At 37.7% G+C, this 12,669-nt stretch overlaps 2 protein-coding genes and 1 long non-coding RNA gene across 3 annotated transcripts in view; 1 reads left to right on the top strand and 2 right to left on the bottom strand.

The window, feature by feature from the left end:
- Nucleotides 1-451: 451 nt before the first annotated feature.
- Nucleotides 452-3,866, bottom strand: pla2g12a (phospholipase A2, group XIIA). Its single transcript, XM_008422696.3, has 4 exons — nt 3,389-3,866; nt 2,314-2,390; nt 2,077-2,242; nt 452-921 (listed from the first exon to the last, which is right to left on the bottom strand). The coding sequence occupies exons 1-4, from the start codon at nt 3,615-3,617 to the stop codon at nt 803-805; spliced, it is 591 nt and encodes a 196-aa protein (XP_008420918.2). The 5' UTR covers nt 3,618-3,866; the 3' UTR covers nt 452-802.
- An 819-nt stretch (nt 3,867-4,685) lies between these two features.
- The window catches only part of dnajb14 (DnaJ heat shock protein family (Hsp40) member B14), an 8,711-nt gene continuing 727 nt past the window's right edge, over nt 4,686-12,669 (bottom strand). Inside the window, exons 2-8 of the mRNA XM_008422726.3 lie at nt 9,757-9,922; nt 8,412-8,557; nt 7,708-7,896; nt 6,716-6,801; nt 6,528-6,637; nt 5,460-5,632; nt 4,686-5,388 (exon numbers count right to left, since the gene is read on the bottom strand). Of these exons, the coding sequence (XP_008420948.1) occupies nt 5,264-5,388; nt 5,460-5,632; nt 6,528-6,637; nt 6,716-6,801; nt 7,708-7,896; nt 8,412-8,557; nt 9,757-9,922 (995 nt within the window). The 3' untranslated portion in view covers nt 4,686-5,263. The remainder of the gene's footprint in view (nt 5,389-5,459; nt 5,633-6,527; nt 6,638-6,715; nt 6,802-7,707; nt 7,897-8,411; nt 8,558-9,756; nt 9,923-12,669) is intronic.
- Nucleotides 7,853-12,669, top strand: part of LOC145553077 (uncharacterized) — a 16,377-nt gene continuing 11,560 nt past the window's right edge. Inside the window, exon 1 of the long non-coding RNA XR_014089264.1 lies at nt 7,853-7,928. This is a non-coding gene — a long non-coding RNA (uncharacterized LOC145553077). The remainder of the gene's footprint in view (nt 7,929-12,669) is intronic.

Below are 12,669 nucleotides of genomic sequence, written 5' to 3'. Positions count from 1 at the left end.
TTTTCTTCTATTTGAAAATTTAATATACAAAATATTTGAAGTTTTTATATTTTAATAGTCATGGCTTTTGCTTTCCTTTTCATTTTATTTACCCAGAGGTGAGACAGGGTCGTTGTTTTTCTGTTTTCCACGGAAGGATAATCAAAAAAGAATGAAACACACAAACAGGACAATATTTAGTTATTTAATGTTAAGTGAGCCTTTGGCTAATTTCTATATGTTTTTCCTGATTAATCTTTGATTTTCTGCTCATTTGCTATCGTTTTGTTCAAAATCAAGAAAGAAAATCTGAAAAAGTATCTTTGATTTAAATGTCTCACTCTGCCACCCACATATCAGTGTTTCTAATTAATTTGAGTATTGATCCCATGGTAAATTCACAGGGATTACAACAACGTCGCAACATGCGAGAATAATCTAGAATAAAAACGACACCGTTTGTTACGAGACGTTGCAGAACGTTGACGTGTGCTTTATTGCTGACCTTTGAACCCTGTAAAAACCTTTTTACCGTCTGTTAAAATGTAGTGTCCAGTCAAAACATGAATGAAACCAGTTTCAATTTCACCACAGAAACCTCTGGATTTACAACAATATATATCTATATATAAATAGTGGATCGCAAAGGGACAAATATTAGCTACCACCTACAAGAAACTATTTTTTATTTTACATTCACTTTGCATTGCAGTGTTTAGTTTTAGCCAAAGAGGCTACATCCCTGAGAAAAATCTACACATTTTCAGAAAAGTTTATTTATCCGGCATCCGGATTTCAGAGTCTGTGTCGTTCTGCAGAGGCGTCAGAGCTCCTTCTTCACCTCGTACTGGCACACGCAGGCCTCCCGCTGGCTGTCCAGGTACGGCTTGCAGCCCAGGTGCATGACGGCGTCGAAGAGGAGCTTGACTGCAGACTCACACGCTGCAGAAACACAAGCAGAACGATCAGCAGAAAATTCAGGAGAAGTGTATTAAATACTTTAATACTTCCGTGAATAGTTTGAAAATATTTTTTAACAACAAAAAAAAAAAACATCTGGCTGTTATATCTGAATTTCAGCTCATAAGAACCTGATGACATTTAAAATAAAGTTTTGGCTCCATCTAGCGGCCACAATCAATATTGCAAGAGTTGAAACCTGCAGCTTTCAGTGCAGGTTAGTTCAAACAAATAATTTTCAATTATTTGTTTGAAAATAACACATTTTCAAACAAGAAATAGTTTGAAAATGTATTATAAAGTTTCTACAAATGTTATTATAGCTACACAGTGGAATAAAATAAATAAATAGTTGTGTTTGAGTCACTCCTGCTATTAAGTTAAAGTGACTTGATTTATGTTAGGAATACATTTACAGCAAAAATATAAAAAAAAAATAATAAAAAGTCCATATTTTTTTCACATGATCACTAGAAAAAACTGGATTATCTGAAATTTAAGAAAAAAATGTATTAGAATTAAAAAAAGATGGGATTTAAAAAAAGACAAAAACAAGCCCCTTAATTGTGATATAAACTAAAAATTCAACATGAGCAGAAATGTAAATTACAAAAACAAATGCTTTTTTTTTACATATTTGTTGAAACAATCACCATATCATAAAACAAGTTATGAAACAAATAATCTGTGAAAAATAATCCATCTCCTCTGCCTTCTCTCAGTGCTAACTAGAAACAAATCAGAGCCAGGAGGCGGGTCTTAGCGCTGACAATCATCCATAGCAGATCCTGTTAGCACTGACAGCTCAGAAATACTTTTCCTGAACTGTAAATTGTTTCTTCGCCAGTAGCACATTTTGCAGTAAGTACTTGAGGGTGATTGACAGCGATAAGACCCGCCTCACGGCTCTGATTTGCTTGGAGGGAGCGGTGCATGTCTTCAGACAGCAACAGCTCGAGGAACAGGTGGAAGAGATCAATGTTTTCACAGAATGTCTGTATCATCGCCCGTCACAAGATGGTCACCGTTTTAACAAATATGTAAAAACAAAAACAAACACATTTTTATAAAAGTTACAAACTAGAACTTTAAGTTTTCTGATGGTGGCAGGAGGCGACCTCCAGGCCGACCTCTTACCCTGGACTGTCTGGGCCAATCCCAGAGTCCTTTGCACGTTCCTGCAGATGGTCTCCAGGCAGTCCTGGAACTGGTCGTCGCAGTCGTGCTTCAGGCGGCCGCAGCTGTCGTAGCAGCGGTCGTGCTGGTTGCAGCATTTGGTCATGGACGGGATTCCCAGGTCGAACTGGGAACGACAGCACAGTCACTGGGTTTGCTGGACTCACAGGAAAACTAAGCGTATTTAAAGCAGATTACATGAAATCCAAAAAGCGGGGAGCCGCATCCGTTGGGTGGGGGGTGTCTGTACCCGGGACGAGGCGTCGGCTTGAATCCTGACACACAGAAGGAGAAAAGCTGCTGCGTTGAAATGAGACACTGGAATAAATTCACTTTTCAATATTTGACTGACTTATTGACAATTTGTTCAAATAGTAATCACTGTCTTTAAGATGCCAGGGTAAAGAATAATGTGGATTTTTTTGTTCCCTTGTCCTGACTGACACGTTTGATCTACAAAATTCTTTTGCCGTTTTGTCTTTAACCCCGAGGTGTCCAGACTTTTATTGGCAAGTTGAAATTATTCACAGATTTGCGTAATCTTCCCCCAATTAAAACTGCTAAATAATTTTATTATTTTTATGCACATTTTCAAAAATCAGACATGCAATATTTAAGGCAAAGTAGAAAAGTTAAAATTATTTTAGATCCAAAAAATACAGCATTGTAAAACGGCCATTATGGTTGGAAGAAAAAAAGGATGCATTTCCAACAAAAAACTCAGAAATTTTGAGATTAGTCTCAAAACCGTTCTAGAAAAATAAGAAATATCAGAGTTTCAAAAATAGAAGATCATCATTTTTTTCTAGCAAATTTCGACTTTTGAAATTTAGAGATGTCCTTGTTTTTTCTAGAACATTTCTGGGATTAATCTAAAAATTTCTGAGTTTTTTTTCTCACCAATTTTTGTCTTTTGATGCTCAGATATTTCCATGTGTTTTCTACAAAATGTCTGAGATTAATATTAAAATTTATGAATTTTCTGGCAAAAATGTACACTTTTTTTCTTTTTACAATGGCTTTAAATCATAATCGCAGAAAAAAAAAACGTCTCAGATGAAAAAATTCCAGGTTCACACAAAATGACTCCAAGGGTCGCAAATGGCCCCCGGACCAGGCTTTGGACACCCCTGGCTTTAGCCAACGGAAAATCCGGGTTTCAGCTCACTGATAATTTTATGTTTTTTTTTAAACTCTTACACAAAAGCAGTCGTAACTGGTTTAAAACTGGCATAAAACCAAATAAAAATGGCCGTAAAGTCCTCAAACTCACCGTCGCTGCATCTGTACCGACAGAGTCCGTCATCTCCGCCGAACAGGTCCAGCGCTGCGTTCAGGTACGTGTCGATCTTGTGAATCCCGTTTCGGATGGTTCTCAGAGTCATCCTCCAGTCCGGGGTCTCCGGTTCTTTCTCACAGGCAGAAACATCTGGGAAAAGTCCGCAGCAGCAGCAGCAGCAGCAGAGCAGACCGAGCAGCAGAACCGCACCTGGACCCATCATGTCAGCTGAAGTTCTGCCTGACCTCCCGCTCCGACTGTCATGTCACGGTTCAGCTCCGGTCCGACATGTTTTAGCTAAAAACATACCAGCGATCAGACATTTATCAGTTGTGACATTACTTCCGGGTATCCAGTGTCACGTGATCCTGGACAAACAATGTCGTCACTTTGGGAATCGTCACAGATCAGTTTCCGTCTTGCATCAGAGTAACGGTGTTTAAAAGCGGTTATTTGTTGATGGTTGTTATTCACTAACTACATTACCCAAAGTTCACAGCGGCGCAAAAAATCCCGACGCTTGACGATCAAAGTATGGAAGATGATTAGGGATTTATATCTCAGAATTCCGAGGAAAAGAAGTCGGAATTCTGAAATTAAAGACAGAAATTAAAAAAAAAAAAAAATCAGAATTCTGAAATAAATCAAAATTTAAATTTTTAACATGTCAAAATGCTGAGATTAAAGTCATTAGTCTATAAAAAACCTGAGTTCTGAAATTAGTCAGAACTCTAAAGACAATTAGAAGAAAATTAGAAGAAAAACTCAGAGTTCTGAGAGAAAATATGCTGGAATTCTGAAATTAGAATTCATTATAAAAAGTCAAAATCTTCAGATTAAAGCAAGAAATTTGAGAAAAGTTATTCTAAGAAAAAAATGACTTTCCATCCATCCCACAGCTCTAATCCTCTTCCATATTAGACAAATAACATAATGCTAAATATAAGGAAAAGAAGCGTTAACATTAAAATGTAGGTTTATAACTTTAATATATTTAATCAAAAATATTTTCTCAGCTTCCTCAGCCTGCAAAATTTTAAATATTTCAGGTAAAATATTTTCTCTGTGTAAAAAGTGTGCTACAGCACCCCCTGCTGGACGGATGTCACATTGAAAATAAATTCAGACTCCTGTTTTAGCTTTAGAGAAAAACATCAGAAATTTGATTTTAATCCCGATGACAAACATAGCTCTATAAAAATGCTTCTTCGTATCCTTATTACCCTCGAGGAATCCAGTCATTGGAAAATCCACACAGATATAGAAGCAGAGAAACACTTTAAACCCAGACTACAGTACCAGTTTGACTTTATTTAAATGATCAGGCCAGCACTCAAGAGAAAATTAGTTTCTTCTAGAGTTACTTAAATAAGTCCCAAAACTTTTAAACATTCAAAAATGAAAGTGTACAACCATTAATGGATGAAGGTGTTGATGTGCGCCGGTTCCCACTTTCAGCCTGAATTCAATTTTGCAGAAGAAAATCAAAAAAATCTAATTTTCTCCACACAAAAAAAAAAAAATTAATAAATAAAACATCTGCTGCTCCTTCACGATATGGATGCCAGTGAAGAACGTCTCAAAAACGATGCAGAAATCTCACCGTTAAATCTACAGCCAGGCGTTCGGGTTCTTCTGGCTCAATAAAAATAAGTCTGGAGTGTCGGTCAGTGTGCAGACCGGATCGTTACGATGCAACAAGGCGATTCCTGGGATCAGGCTGGAATGAGGAGGAAGAGCCGTTCGCAAAGAGTAAGACGCTTTTTAACCTTAAATAATTTAATAATCTTTTGCTCCTACCGTAAAGCCTCTCTGTTTTAAAAAAAACAAACGTATACATCTATTCATATATTCACATTTTCTACAATCTCATCCGCCTCGGAACAGGTTGTTTAGTCTGTCCAGCTCCTTGCAGTTCTCCATCGTCATAAGCTCCGCCTTCTTCCGCATGCGGTCGTCTCTGTAGACCTTCGCCGCGTAAAGCAGGTCCGTTTCTGCACGAGAAAACAGCGTTAAGACGGCGAGAACGAAGGAGACGTCAAAGGACAAAGTGCCGGTTACTGACTCGTCTGTCTCTCCTTCCAGCAGGTGTTCCTGACGTTCGTCACGTAGTCGTCTTCTACGCTTTTCTCTATTTGCTGCAGAGCCGAGCCTTTAAAGTCCGATTTGAAATCCCGGGTGACGTAGTAATCGACACGCAGGTTGTCCGTCTGCCTCTTCACGGTCTGACCCGTCGACCTGGAACAAGATGGAGGACAACACAAAAATACTTGGTTTCATTTATAAAACTCCATGAATTAAAACACTGCGATATGTTTAGATGTTTGTACAAAGCAGATTTTTTTAACCAGACAATAGATGCAAATCTGTCGGCGAGTCGATTCCGACTTTCAGGGTCACGACTGAATTCAGAAACTATTTTTAATTCAGAAACCAATTTTTCTATTGAAGCGGTTTGGAGATTTTGTTTAAATTATGCAAATTATGATAATAAGATGATGTAGACAAATCTAACATTTACTTTAAACAATTTTAAAGGTTTCACATTGTATCAAAGTCCATCAGTTTTTATAAAAATAACAATGAAACTACTAGAAATAATAAAAATAATATAATTACTATATTTAAATATACTATAATGTCTATAATTTTCAAAATAAGTTTTATTTATTTTAGAAATATACGAAATAACTGTATTTCGTATATTTGTTACACTGAAAATTACATTTTAGTGGAACGTACAAAATAAATTATTTCATAAATAAATATACAAAATATTTGAAATAAAAAATACACAGAATGATTATTTCAACTCAACTTTGTGTCGAATTGAAACAAACGACAATATTATTATCGCAGAGACTCTGGGACAGTTTATCGTCCAGCCAAATTAGTTTTCACGACGGAGTATTTGTGTTTCACTTCTCATCATTTCTCATCTCGTTAGCGGCAGAAAACATTGTAATGAAACTAAATCCATGCGGCTCCAGCTTCTGTCCCAGCCCAGTTCCTGTTTTTACAGCCATGCAGCATCTGATGAACTGGTTCGCTCCCAGTAGACAGAAACATTCCCAGGTTCTTTTCTGTGACATTTTAAAAGTTGGATTAGAAACCCAGCAGCGTGCAGACGTACGGTCTGGAGTAGAGGCTGTACGGCGGAGGGGAAACCATCATCTGGCTCAGAATCGACACTAAAATCAGAACCACGATGGGCATCAGCTGGATGAACATGGAGAAGCCGCCCTGCAGGGAAACGGAGACGACATCTGTAAGATGGAGGCCATCCTGTGACAGAAACCAATCTGAAATGAGTCGGCGTACGTCTCCTCGCTCCTCGGTCCTCTCCTGGCGGGAGTCGTTGTGATGGCTGTAGCTCGTCCTGCCGTTGGTGAACGTGTGGGCGCTGGCTGCAGACACAACGTCACAGCTGGGGTCAGAAACCGGCCGCCATGTTGTCCAGACAACAGCGGCTCTCTACGTTAGCATAAAATATCCAACAACCATCCTGACAGAAATCATGAGGGAAACAAAAGATTTGATTCTAGATTGGTAATAATCAGGGAAGCACCGATATGGAAATCTGGGTTGATGCAAAATCTGATGTTAAAGAGGCAGAATTATGCGTTTAACCATTTTATAACACAATGAAGTTACTGTGTTATTAAAGTCATATATCAAACAGGACTTAAAAAACGTTTACTTTGTAATTACCACATTTATTTTTGACAACTTGGAATCAGAAGATTACTGAAATAATAGATAAATGTTGATGAATTATTATTATCTTACACTTTTTATAGTGGAACAGGGGATAAAAGCTTATAGGATGGTTCAGTAAAGGGAACACTGCAGGATGAACAACAAAGGTTGTTCAGAATTATGTTTAAAATTCAGTTTGTAGCATTAATTTTATGTTCTAAAAATTGACTTTTGAGCTGGTAGGACTGTGCAACAAGAGATATTTGTGGCATTTATCTGTATTAGAAACACTATAATCATTAAAAACAAACCCTGGTTGCTTAAATTTTCACTCAGTTTCAAAGTCTTGTTTGAACAGAAGCAGCATCGATAAAATAATCAACACACTAAGATAGAAAAGACCGTTTCATTCCTTAAACGCCCAGTGGATCTAATTAGCATCAAACCTAAATTAAAATTAATGGTAGGTGCAATGTTCAATTGAATGTCCAATAAAAAAAAACAAGTAGATTGTTTTTGTAAAACTGTATATAAATTCAGGCATCAAGAGGTTAATTTTAGCGAGTTGTGTTTCCGTAGCAACGATGAGTCCAGTTCGTGGACTGTTCTCTTACAGGACGGGAAGCTGCCGCCGAAGAACATGTTGAAGAGGTCTTCAGGCGTGATGTCGGCTTCGAAGCCGCGGTGGAAGTCGAAGCCGCCGCCGTGGGATTGGCTCGGGCTGCTGGGCTCCTCCCCGCCCGTCACGTCGTACTGCCGCCGCTTCGCCGGATTGCTCAGAACCGCATACGCATTCCCGATCTCTGAAGGGAGGAAAGGAACGTATATCCAGCAGGTTAGAGGTTATGACACTACCTGGTCACCAGGAATAAAACAAATAACAGATTTATTCTTCTATCAGTTGTGAAACGAAGATCAGGTGTTCAGTTTATCCTTCCACTTAACTTTCCGTATGGCTAAAGCTCAACAGTTGTCCCTATGATAACATTTCTATGTTAAAAGTAACGTTTTATTGAGCTGATGTAACATTGCAGTTTTCTCAGGATCAAAATTTTGGGTTTTTATTTCCTCCAAGTCATAATGACAGAAATGAACAAAAATAAACCCGTAAAATGCGTTTATAAATCTATATCTTTTAAGTTTCACTTTACAGTTTTATTACGAATCCATTTATCAGTGAAATGTTGAATTAAAAATGCATCATTTTGCTCCAATTTTCCAACTAAGCGTTATAACAATGTGTATTAAAGTAGACAAAAGCTGATCTGCATGCAGAAAACAAATGAAACAGTTTCTAAGCGCGTCTGGAGAGAGTTACTTTTAAAGGCCTCCGTTGCTCCTGGTGCGTGGTTTTTGTCTGGGTGGAACTTGAGAGCGAGCTTCCTGTACGCCTTCTTCAGGTCGTCGTCTCCGGCTTCTTTGTTCACACCCAGAACTTCATAATAATCCTTACAACGCTTTATTCTGCAGGACAGAAACATGGAGAAAGAGCCAAATGTTTAAAACTCTCTGATCATCTGCAGAACTCGGGTGTTTCTCTGCAAAGATCGGTTATTTTCTGAAAACAGGTTCATGTGCTGCAGCAGAGAACAGCTGGTGGTCGTCAGAAAGACGGATACGAAACAGAAAAACAACAAGCTACACCAGCAGTGTCTTTACTCTGGATTTATTACGACTTTGTTCACATAATGACTTTATTTTGTACCATTTTGACTTTGCCGTATGACTTTATTCTCACATTATTCCGATTTTATCCTGGCATTACAACAAATTTATTCTCGCAATATTATGACTTCATTGTAATGTCTGGTTTCACATTATTTTAACTTTATTTTCATATTATTTTAAGTCTATATTTATATATTTAAATATATTTGGAATTTATTTTCATATTAAGTTGTCCTCTAAATAATCTCGACTCATCTTGTTGATGTTGAAGACTCAGGAGAAAGTTAAAGTTCAGGATCGGCCGCACTAGCGGAACAAGTCTGCGTCGGGCCGGTGGGCGGGGCCAATGACCGGGGCCAATGACCGGGCCCCTCACGTGTATCGCCTGCGCTGCTGGAAACTGTTGAGCGGTGGGGGGATGGGGGGGAGCGAACAGGCGAGGGCGCACTTTCTCCGTCTAACATCAGACATTAAAGCGTCTTGAAACCATTCCTCCCTCCCTGACACCTCCAGGCCCGGGCCCCCATCCGGCCCGGGGGCAGGCGTCCCCCCAGACCCCCCCTATAGCTCCGCGCCTGATCGGCCATTCTGTGTTTCCACCAGACGTCTGTGGATAATCTCATTTTTTCCAGATGGAGCGTTTGAGTTTTATAAAACCAGGATCCGGGTAAATGATGGATCCTGAAACTGAATCAGAAGATGCTTCAGCAGATTTTTGTTCTGATTTTATTCTGAAAACAGATTTATTAAACTTTACAGAATAAATGTCGGATTATATAATGAAACGGGGTGTAAATCATCCATCACTGTTTTTTTAATGTTCCTTTCAGTCGCCTGGTTTCCACCGTTGGCGCCTCTCAGCGCCGCCTCACGGGAAGAGTCAAAGATAAACTGGTTCCCATGGCAACCGCTACACACACACACACACTCACACCACTCAGGCGGGGTTCAAGGTTCATATTAAAAGTGTTTCTGCGCTGATCCTCCAGTCTCACCTGCGGACCCCCTCCCCCTGCTCTTCCGTGAAGCTTTTGGAGTCGCCTCCCGCCGGTTCCTGACTCCGTCCTCCCGCCTGCGACGTTTCCGAGTCATCTTTGGGCCGCCGGCGAAACGCGCCGTTACCCGCCGAGCTCCCATTCATCGTTAACGCGTCCAACAGAGCTGGAGAAAACCAGAAACAGGAAGAATACGGGTGAAATAAAATAAAACGGAGCATCCAGTGAGGCGCAGAGCTTCAAAATGATCAATGGAAGAGTTAAAACTGGACATAACTTTTTCACACAGGAACACGTTGGGTTTTTTCTCCTTTAATAATAAACACTTTCATTTAAACAAATATGCAAAAATAAGATAAAACACGAAAACAGGAAGGGTGTAAATACTTTTTATCCCACCGAGTTGCAGAAACAGCAAAATGTTTTTCTCAAGTTTTCAATCAATCACATCAGTTTCTGTTTTACTGGAATGTTTTATTACAATAAAGAGGAACTGGTAAATAAAATAAAGTGAAACAAATCATCAAGTCTGGGGCAATGCAACAAAATGGATGGATGGATGCATTAAAATAGTTTTTTTCTTTAATTCCTCCTGGAAATGGAAACATTCAAACTTTCTTTTTGTTCTTCTCTTATCTAAACATGTAAAATCTTCCAGTCTGTCTATGCAGGATAAACGACAGCATAGCAACATGTTACAGTAACAGATTATTAGCAACATGTTACAGTAACAGATTATTAGCAACATGTTACAGTAACAGATTATTAGCAACATGTTACAGTAACAGATTATTAGCAACATGTTACAGTAACAGATTATTAGCAACATGTTACAGTAACAGATTATTAGCAACATGTTACAGTAACAGATTATTAGCAACATGTTACAGTAACAGATTATTAGCAACATGTTACAGTAACAGATTATTAGCAACATGTTACAGTAACAGATTATTAGCAACATGTTACACTAAGATTATTAGCAACATGTTACAGTAACAGATTATTAGCAACATGTTATAGTAACAGATTATTAGCAACATGTTACAGTAACAGATTATTAGCAACATGTTACAGTAACAGATTATTAGCAACATGTTACAGTAACAGATTATTAGCAACATGTTACAGTAACAGATTATTAGCAACATGTTACAGTAACAGATTAGCAACATGTTACAGTAACAGATTATTAGCAACATGTTACAGTAACAGATTATTAGCAACATGTTACAGTAACAGATTATTAGCAACATGTTACAGTAACAGATTATTAGCAACATGTTACAGTAACAGATTATTAGCAACATGTTACACTAAGATTATTAGCAACATGTTACAGTAACAGATTATTAGCAACATGTTATAGTAACAGATTATTAGCAACATGTTACAGTAACAGATTATTAGCAACATGTTACACTAAGATTATTAGCAACATGTTACAGTAACAGATTATTAGCAACATGTTACAGTAACAGATTATTAGCAACATGTTACAGTAACAGATTATTAGCAACATGTTACACTAAGATTATTAGCAACATGTTACAGTAACAGATTATTAGCAACATGTTACAGTAACAGATTATTAGCAACATGTTACAGTAACAGATTATTAGCAACATGTTACAGTAACAGATTAGCAACATGTTACAGTAACAGATTATTAGCAACATGTTACAGTAACAGATTATTAGCAACATGTTACAGTAACAGATTAGCAACATGTTACAGTAACAGATTATTAGCAACATGTTACAGTAACAGATTATTAGCAATATGTTACAGTAACAGATTATTAGCAACATGTTACAGTAACAGATTATTAGCAACATGTTACAGTAACAGATTATTAGCAACATGTTACAGTAACAGATTATTAGCAACATGTTACAGTAACAGATTAGCAACATGTTACAGTAACAGATTATTAGCAACATGTTACAGTAACAGATTAGCAACATGTTACAGTAACAGATTATTAGCAACATGTTACAGTAACAGATTATTAGCAACATGTTACAGTAACAGATTATTAGCAACATGTTACAGTAACAGATTAGCAACATGTTACAGTAACAGATTATTAGCAACGTGTTACAGTAACAAATTATTAGCAACATGTTACAGTAACAGATTATTAGCAACATGTTACAGTAACAGATTATTAGCAACATGTTACACTAACAGATTATTAGTAACATGTTGTCATGCAGACATTTGACCCACCTGGACGTGTTAGCCTGTGTTTACCTGTGTTAGCCTGTGTTTGCCTGTGTATACCTGTGTTAGTCTGTGTTTACCTGTGTTAGCAAGCCGGTTTTCCTGCCATGTGTCCCAGATTACCAAAGCTCAGTGGGCCAATCATTCAATTAAAGGATTGGCCTCCTTCCTGGCTGAAGCTAACCGCTAGTATGCTACCAAACCTGCTGGTTCTGAACTATGACCTAATGTATCCGAAAGTGAAATTAGATCTAAACCCATTTTAATAAGCCAACAGACTTTAGCCTCTGACCTGATGGATTGATTGGTAAATAAAACTTAATAATTAGGTTATTGCTGTGAAACTAAGCAGAGCTGAAGAGGATTTGAGCCACAGGGAAAAAAAACAGTTTTCTCTCAATTCTGAGAATATAAATCTGGATTAAAAAGGAAACAAAGTCAGAATTATCAAGGGAAAAAAATCACAATTAGGCAGCGAAAAAAAATCAGCGTCAACAGGAAAGAAAAATCGGGATTAATAGGAAAAAAGTCCAAACTAATAAGAAAAAAAGGTCAGTTTCTTAAAAAGTCTAAATTAACTGAAAAGAATCTTAAGTGAAAAAAGTAAATTTATGCAAATACAAATCCATTTAAAAATGTTTTTTACTGATCCCAAAGGGAAATTAAATATAAAGTAAAAATTAATAG

The sequence above is a fragment of the Poecilia reticulata genome, chromosome 1 (assembly GCF_904066995.2).
Source record: "Poecilia reticulata chromosome 1, P_reticulata-male-v2, whole genome shotgun sequence".
In the NCBI taxonomy this organism is placed as follows: domain Eukaryota; kingdom Metazoa; phylum Chordata; class Actinopteri; order Cyprinodontiformes; family Poeciliidae; genus Poecilia; species Poecilia reticulata.
This window is presented reverse-complemented; position numbering and strand designations above follow the sequence as displayed.